At 34.3% G+C, this 9576-nt stretch overlaps 1 protein-coding gene across 1 annotated transcript; it reads left to right on the plus strand.

Annotated features, from left to right (window-relative positions):
• The first annotated feature begins 314 nt into the window (after window positions 1-314).
• On the plus strand, window positions 315-5690 carry LOC143586794 (uncharacterized). Its single transcript, XM_077068266.1, has 15 exons — window positions 315-504; window positions 2252-2416; window positions 2517-2688; window positions 2783-2888; window positions 3007-3078; window positions 3564-3614; window positions 3679-3773; window positions 3862-3907; window positions 3993-4040; window positions 4278-4333; window positions 4510-4585; window positions 5147-5227; window positions 5316-5381; window positions 5482-5526; window positions 5591-5690. The coding sequence occupies exons 1-15, from the start codon at window positions 315-317 to the stop codon at window positions 5651-5653; spliced, it is 1332 nt and encodes a 443-aa protein (XP_076924381.1). The 3' UTR covers window positions 5654-5690.
• Window positions 5691-9576: the final 3886 nt, after the last annotated feature.

Raw genomic sequence — 9576 nt, forward strand, 5'->3', positions numbered from 1 at the left:
CAAATTTAAATCTGGCCCCACAAGATTTAAATTTATAAGTGGAACAACTGATGTATATAAACACGCATACGAAAACATCACCTAACGACTATTATTCTCCATCTCTAATATGATTCTCCGGTGTCTCTAATTTCACAATTACTCCAATATTCAATTCAACCGAAGACAATAACAACAACAACAACAATAATATTATTATTATTAATAATAATAATATCTTCCAATCCACAAAGCTTCCGATGGCTTAATCTGCATTCTTCCTCCGCCGTCTCCTTTGATTTCCTCTGAACCGGAGGAATTTGGAGAGAGAGACAATGGACGAAGATATGAGAATCGAGGAGGTTTTGGTGACCGATAACGCCGCCTCGTATTCGGAGAAGAATTTTGATTCCGAATACGAGTTCGATGCGTCTCATTACTTTGATTTCACCGGAGACGAGACGAGAGCCGAGGCCGAACAGGCCGAGAGCTGGTTTCGATTCGCTCATGAGTATCCGCCTTCCCGTAAGCGCTTTTAACTTTTTTTTTAAGTTCGAGCTCAGCTCGTTAGTTAAATGTTATAAAAAGTTTTTATAAAGTGTTTTATTATTTGTTAATTTTTTTATATATGTTTTATTTTTATGTTTTGAGGAAAAGGTTAAATGAGCCTAAGTTTGGCTTGAGCTCGTGTGCGTTAAGTCATTAAGTCAAAGCTCGGCTTTGCAGTGTAAATTGTGTAAATCTAATACTTTAGAATTTTGAAAAAGTTAAAAGAACACAAAGCTCGAGCTCAGGCTCGGTTGCTATTGCTAAACGAGCTTTATTTGAGGCTTCGGCTTGGCTCGCTTTGAGTTTTTTGGTTTTTTGTTTTTGTTTTTTTATCAATTCAAGGTCAAGTAGCTTGTGAGCGGCTCGGCTCGTTTGCACCATGATACTTAATGAACTTTTGTTGTAGGCGTGCAAACCACTCGAGCATGGCCGATTCGGCTCGTTTTGACTTACGAGATCTCGAGCTCAAGTTTGGCTTTTTTCTAAGGCTCGGGCTCAGCTCTTGAGTCATTTTTTCAAGCTTGGCTCTGATCGTTTTTTTAGTTTATTAATTAACTTATATACATTTTGATTATTTTATATATTTTAAGAATAACCATTAGGGTTGTTCAAAAACTCGAGGCTCGAAGCTCGGGCTCGTGGCTCGCTCGATAAAAGCTCGAATAAAAGTAGCTATAAAAAGTTGATTTGAAACATCCTGAGCTGATTTGGATCATTTTTGTAACCGAGCCAAAATCGACTCAGGCTCGGCTCATTGGCTCGATCTTAAGCTCGCTTAACTTCAAAATCGAGCTAGAGCCTAGCTAAGTTGCCTCGTTTTATTTCGAGCCCTAGCTCGAAACCACCCTGGCTCGACTCGGGCTCGAGTCGAGAACAGCCCTACTTCCCATACAAGGCTCGAATGCTAAACAAGCTTTATTTGAAGCTCAGCTCGAGTCGAGCTTTTTATTGGTTCGAAATCGAGTAGCTCGCGAGCTGCTCGGCTCGTTTACACCCCTATGTGCATTATTGGCTGCTAATGAGGACTGAATTCAGTTATTGCCACTTGACTTATTTCAAACTTACATTAAATGTATGTGTAGGCCTCCCAACTTTTTCATTATGTTAATATCATTTTCATCATGTGACATGTTTTTGGTTCAAATTGATATTAATGACACAAGGTACATACTTGGGGTGGTGTTCACATATATTATTTCAATTTTTATTATCCTAATACGAAAAGAAATCTGATTGTGACACTTTATATATAGTTTGGCATAAAGCTATATATCTTTTATTTTTTTTATATATGATTAGAGAAGTATATTATCCAAAGTAGCATCCATCTTCATTTTATTTATGGTTGTGATTAAATACTTATGAGCTTATGTTGGAGTTGGTTAAGTATCCAAGTTAGACTAGAACAAGCCGGTTTAGTCTAATCTTAGTAATTTAGTTAGTTGACAAGCCGATCAAAGTTGGTTAAGTATCCAAGTTGAGTTGGATAATAACAACTTTATGTATCAGAGTCTAACTGGTCAAGGTTAGCCTATATAAGCCGAGTTATTGTTTAAAAGGTAACAGCAGTAATCAAGTTTTCAGCAAGTTTCTTGGTTATCAATAAACGTTTGACTTAGCCAAATCTCTAGTATGCCAATGCTTATCTTGACGCGTAAGCTGTATTCTGTGTCTTTGATTTTTACCAAACACACTCTCACTTATTTCTATCTGGATATTTCAGCTTTTATTGTGAAGTTAAATTTGACGAAGGCATTCAAAACCAATCATGCGAAAGCTCACAAAACCAGCTCCAAAAAACCAGAAGCTAATAAAAAAACTAGTTCATCCACCATGTCAGATGGTGACATTGATCATAAAGCTGCATCAGGAGAGATGAAGATCAAAGGTATGAGTAACTTAATAGTTAATACCAACAATGAACATTAATAGCTAATGATACAGGTTAAACGAATCAAGTATGATTAATACTGCATTAGCTGATTCAGGTGTGAAGCATCAAAACCATATTCCTCAAGATAATAATAATATTAAGGCTAAACCAAAGTCCACAGTCAACTTATCTAAACAACCGAGTGGTTCATCGTTCATGAAACCTACTGCTAGTCATTTGGCAAAGCAAAATAAAGAGTGTGACATGCATTCAGGCGGCTTTGGAAGGTTTTAATAATTAATTATTCCTTTTATTTACTTATTACTTTGGAACTTAAAGTTAATTAATCTACTTTATTTGTCACTTATCAACTTTTTATAGGTTGCAGAAACCAGTAGTTAGTGCAGTTGAAAAGCTAAGATCTCCTATCAGAATTCAAAACCAAACCACCAAAAGACAGAAGCTTGAAATTGGTTATTTGCGTAAGGTGCGTATATATTAGCCTTTGATTAGAAATTTTAACATTGTAGGGTTGTGAACTGACCGAACCGAACCAAACGAGACTTTGTGAATGTTTGTTTGTAAAGCATTTATTGGACAAACAGACGGTTCATGAACTCATAACGGAACGCTACTTGTTGTTTGTGTTCGTTCATTTAGGAAATGATTTTGTTCCTGTCCGTTTGTGTTCGTTCGTTAAGTTCATACACGTAAACAAACTAACGTATATTAGTTTGAAAAATAAAAATCAACATTCTTGAACTCAAGCATTAGACATCTGAAAATACTTGACATAATAAACTAAAGTTAAAAAAATAATATATAAAATCCTTTAATGACAAAACATAAACAAATGAACATTAACGAACATAAATGAATGTAAACAAACGAACATAAACTGACACATTACCAAACGTTCATGAACACAAATGAACGAACACAGCCTCTGTTCATGTTCGTTAAAATAATTAATTAAACGGAATTCCTTGTTCATGTTCATTCATTTATCAACGAACGACTGTAACGAACTTCCAGCTGAACGGTTGACGAACTGTTTGCTGAATGTATGGGTCGTTTTTAGCCCTATTAACATTGACTGCGTCAAAATGGTATAATTACACTTTAAACCAGCATAAACCCGAATTGTTTTTTGTTTAATTAGGCTGCACAGTTGAAGCATCGGGCTACATTTTTGCACAAGGTTTCGAAGAAGGTAAAGTACTTATGTTTACTCCTTGTCATGAAATCATAACAAGTTAAACTGTTTATTTTCACAGGGTTTACAAGCGGAAAGTAGCTCAAATTCTCGAGTTCAAACTACTATTCCTATAAAACCTGCATTGGCAACAGAAGAGAGAGCTCAACGGCACATGTAATAATTTTCAGCATTTATGCAACTTATATTACATGATTTTTTTTTCAAAAAATTAAATTATTAGTTACCATTCATTGACATTTAGGTCCCAGAATAAATCTAAATCCCTTCAACAACCACTGAACAAAAAGGTCGGTGCCTGCAATAAATTTGCTGTCTTTTTTTAATGTATAATTCCATGTGTAATCTATATTTATCAAAGTTTATGCCTGACAGAATCTTGATGCTCCTAAATTGCCCCAACATAAGTCAAATGAGTTTCAAGTAAGTTTTGTAGATTTAAAAGAGTTTTTAGTAGATTATTACTGTACTATATTTTTGTAATCATAATAACACAATAAGTAATAATATAAATCATAATAACCAGAAGACCACTTGAATATGCTAATGCTTGCAATCAAGTTAGATTGGTTTTTCATGAAAATTTTAAAAAACAAAGGTTTTATTTTTACTCTTTCATAATTGTTTTCACACGAAACAAATACTTTTTGTTCGTTCCAGGTATTTAATAAACAGAATTCGGCTTCTTCTCCTGTGAGTGAAGATATAGTCATGAGGTCAGAACCACTGAATTGTGGATATTTATTTTTTAGATCATGAATCTTTAAATGCTTTACTATTGTTATTATTACCCTCTTTGAGTGATGTTTATTACTTTATTTAACCTGATCATGTTCTTAACATGGGGTCCAATATAGCTTAATATCTTTTTATTTCTTATGCTAAATTGCAGAGAAAGCTCTGGAAATTCTGGAAAGAAGGATAAATGCAAATCATCAAATAATTTAAAATCTTTCAATAACGAGAAGGTAAAGACATCTTCAGAAATTTATATTTCAAGTTTACACACACACACTATTAAGAAACGAACACGAACACGTGTCTTGTTCATTCACTTATGTACATCAATGTTCGTTTACATTTGATCATATAAATTCTTTTATTATGTTCATTAGTTTAGGCTTGTTTTTTTTTTAAGTTCGTTAAGATATTCATTTACAAATTTTTGGCACATTACAAATCTGTCTACTTTAAATAGCGTTTTAGACCTAACACACAGTTCTTCATATTACTTTTAACTGGTTTTAACTCAGTTATGTGCGTTCATCTATGTTCAGTTATGTTTGTTCGTTCATGTACGTGAACCATTTGTTTATGCTGTTAACAAACGAGCATAACCGAACACGAACATGTTTATTTCTTAACGAACAGACACTAACAAGTTAACCCCATTCGTGTAATTGCACGTGTTTGATCGTTTGTTTTGTTAAAGTTAAACAAACAAACATGAGCATGCTCCATTCATGTTCGTTCGTTTCTTTTGCAAGCCTAACTCCTAAGTCTCTTATTGTGATTATTTCATAACACAGGTACATCCAATTAAAGACGGTGGATTTAAATTAAATTCAAAACACAACTCTCATCAACCACCAACAGAATTATTTAAAAAGGTAAATAAAGTACTACTTTAAGCACCAAAAGTCTTTAAAATGTAAAAAAATATTATCATCAGTTCATCACCTATCATTATGTACACAGCTCTCCTTGAAACACGAACCCGAGACAAAAGTTACATCATCATCAAAACAACCTCAAAAAACTAAGGTTAGTTTCATATAACAACCTTCCAACTTACATTAAAAAGTTAGTTAGATATATTGTGCAATCATTTTATTAAAATCATTTATGATGTTTATATGTTTAGGGGCTGAAGGAGAATGTGCCTGGATCTTATCCGCAGGAATTTTGGGTATATTTTTGTACAAACATTTGTTTCATAACTTCTTATACTAAACTTTATCATTTGGTTATAGAGATGTGTCGGGAAGCAAAATCATCGCGGACCCGATAGAATGATCACCGAGGTTCAAATATAGCTCTACTTTAACAGGTTCCGAAATTATTACCTAAAAGTTTGACCTCTTTGTCATTGTATGCAAAAAAAATGTTTTCGCTTATTGTATATAAGGAACCTTTTATAGTAGGGATACTGATGACATGGCAACACTTTTTAGGTGGCATGCCACGTCACCGTTTTACCTGCTATAGAAGGTTACAAACAAAGTTGGTTCCGCAAAGTAGACTAGTTATATAACTATCATATCTAGAAGGTATTCAAGTGTAATATTATTCTCTGTATATAGAGACCCTACATAACCCTATTAGACACACAATCAATATACAATTATATTATCCGGTTTATCTCACGACGTTAGGCTTTGGCTGTTTAACTGACTTAAAATAGTTGGTTTTTACTAATATTTAATGCTGTAGGAGCGTGGAAAACCGGTTGCTTGAAAATATATTTGGATTTGGTGGATGAAGAAACACATGATGTGGAATGATTATTTTGTATTTTGACTATGAAATATAAAGAAAAAACACTAACAATATATAGGGGAAGCTTTAACGATAGCTCATTGTCACGTATAGGAAAACCTGAATATCTAAACCGAAGGGGAGAGATATCAGAAGCTACTTTTTGGACATTTATTCATTTATATACATGTAATAAATGCCATTTATAATTTCATATATCATTACACAACCGCTACTTGAACATTTAAAATATTGTTGAATATTAAAAATGTTCAGTACAGACTGTGAAATAGTGGAATATTGTTGAATATATTTGATAGTGACATGTAACATGAAGATCTTTTCGGTAGAAAGCGGAAAAGATTGCAAACAAACAAGGTTTTGCTAGAATTATTCGGGTCGGGATATTGGAGTCGAGTTGTTTTTATAAATTAAATCATGAAAGTAGTCATTTTTTAGATGTGTTATATTTATATATCAAACTTTTATCAATGACTTAAATAATGCTGATTGGTGGGCCACACACAATTGAAGCCCACAAGTGTAAAAGGTGGACCAAATTTTCTTGGGCCTAGTCCATTCTTTGTGAAGCCCAATTCTAGTCTCAATGAAATCATCTCTGATCTCCCTATTGGCCTCAAGTTCATGCTATCTAGAGATGTTCAAAACGGTTTGGGACTAGGAACCGGAACCGGTTCCTAACCGGTTCCTATATTCAAAACCACCTTTTAAACCGGTTCCAGGCTCGAACCGGTTAGGGAACCGAACCGGTTCTCCCACCCTCGGACCCCTAACCCATCTAACCGGTTCTTACCGGTTCCTAACCCGGTTCCTGTACCGTAACCGGTAAAAAAAAACGGCTATTTTTGACCCCAACGGTCAAAAAACGGCCAAAAAAACGGTTAGGAACCGGTTCCGGTTCGGTTCCGGTTCCTACCCGCCCCCACTCAGAAATGCAAGAACCGGTCACGGATCATCGGGTTGAATCAGATAGGGTCCGGTTCTTACAAAAAACGGGTAGGAACCGGTTCGGGTCCACCGGTTCGGTTCCAGGAACCGGTTTTGTTGATCATCTCTAATGCTATCATCCATACACCCGATACCCTACTACCGATCGAAGACAACTATGTTCAATAACTTAATCTCAAAAACTGCATGTTCTGACAGTTGGAGTTGTTAGTAGCGTCGGGGAAGACAATACCACACCTTGGAAGATTAACAGAATAAAAAGCGAAAACAATTGCTTGGAAAGAGCATAATGTATTCAAGTGTTTCTGATGTTTTTTTGTGTGCTTTTAAAACTAAAATTCTAAAAATCCCTTAGTAGTTTTAGTGAAACCGGGTAGAAACACCTCTATCAAGAGTTACATGAAAAATAAATGATATCAAACTTCTTCAATGCTTTTTATTATATATGTTTTAAGTGTTTCTGAATAGAAAGTAGTTTTCTGTTTAGGTGTCTTATTCTTTAAGTGTGGATCGATTTAGTGTTGGACCAAAGTCGTGTGTTATGTGCCTTTTGTTTTTTTGTTTATTCTTGCTGAATCGATTTGGGCCAACAGCGCCATCAAAGAGCCACAATGCTTGCACCACGTGAGTGTATAAGTTTGTATGATTTGCATCTTTTAGGGTCCTCACTAGTGTTTGCCTTAAATAAAACAATATCATAAAAGGGTTCTATTCAAAAATCACTCGGTTTGTTTGCCCTTTCATGTGAGATATATGCCCATTCGTTTCACACTCCTCGAGTCCCGGTTTTCATAGCTTCAAACACTAAACTTTGCGCATTAATATCTCATTCAACCTAGCTATATTTTGGGTGAGGTTTGGTTTGTCGTAAAGCTCTTGCATGGTATAACACAAACCGATAAAAAAAAGTTATATTAATAGATGTCAGATATGAATATTTTTGTCTAAAGCTGGTGAAAACACTCTGTAACACTATAAAAACTACTTGCCCGTTAGTTTTCCTAACAACTCTCCAATTGAATGGAGATTGATTCAAACTTCCATAAATTAAGAAACAATATCAATGTTTAAGTATTACCGAGTAAGTAGGTCTTACTTTTGAATCCTCCTTTGTGGGGCCTACCTAGTCTTCTAATGGTTAGTAGACACGGTGTCCTTGATTAAACCACCTCAGACATAGACGTCATTGCACTTCATACAACACACTCTTCTAGGTCTTCTCTACCCCTCATTATCGCACTCATTATGGTTCAAAAACACTGGTATGCTTCTGAGAAAGCTCTAGCGTTTTCACGCCCCACCATTTCATTAAAAAAAACCCCACTTCTCTCACACGGTTTTTTTTCTCAAATCATTAAAAGTCATATATGCTTAACTTCCTTCTATATCATCGATTAATTGATCAAATAGACTTCAACATACAACTTCTTTTGTACGTTTGAGGTACTCCCCCATAATGACCCCAATTTATACATCAGCTGTCCTAATGAACTGGATCTTCGTATATCCAATCTCACAAGATAGATTTCCTAACTTCATTGTATTTTTGTCATTCCACTTACAACAATTTATAAACTAACTCTATACTTAACCATTTTATCAGAGCCGGCTCGTGAGCCAACAAAAACAAATCAGAGCTTTAGGTCCATACTTAATTAATGCATCTAAGTTAATAAAAAAATTATATATAGATTATAAGTATATTATAAACAGGTAAAGTAAATTCAAAGTAATGTAATAGTTTAGTGGTAGGCCATATTGTTACTAAAGTATCAATCATACATTCAAAATTTGTAGTAAACAATTTTATTTTTCATAACAATTGTTATAAAAAGATCATAAAATCTTATTTTAATTTAGGCCTTCACATTTATTAAGCCGATCTTGAATTTTATATACAGGTTTGTAATGTTATATTATTATTATTATTATTCAGTGTAAAACAACAAGTTTCCTAACAACAAAGTAGTACATGACTGACTATATATAACTTTATATAAATAAAGAAATAATTAACAACCGAAAGAGAGGAAAATGTGGAGTGAGTGGGGCCCACAACCAACCTTGTATGGCCCAAGCTGTCAACTCGAAACAAACTTACGTGGTACTAAAACAATCATGAGGGCCCTACAAGTGTACAATCTCACACCACCTTTGTTCAAGCCTTCTATGTCACGCGTCACCTCGTAACATCGTTTACCCGCCATCTAAATTGACCTCGTTACCACGTGGCAACATCTCACATCCTTTTAGTCGGCTTCCTAGCCGCCTGTAGTCCTTAACACTAATATTAATATTCTTCAAATGTAAGAAACCATGCTTTCATTTCATATATGTTATGTTCTTCTAGTCACCAATTATTATTATTATTATTATTATTATTATTATTATTATTATTATTATTATTATTATTATTATGACACTTTATCAAATATGATACTTTAACAAATATGACACTTTGTATACTTTGTACAAAGTCATGTTTTGTTATATGTTTTATTGGTGAGTATCA

This window comes from Bidens hawaiensis, unplaced genomic scaffold (assembly GCF_021521415.1).
Source record: "Bidens hawaiensis isolate Kalapana, Puna unplaced genomic scaffold, B.hawaiensis_p1.1 tig00034991_1, whole genome shotgun sequence".
NCBI classification, from domain to species: Eukaryota; Viridiplantae; Streptophyta; class Magnoliopsida; order Asterales; family Asteraceae; genus Bidens; species Bidens hawaiensis.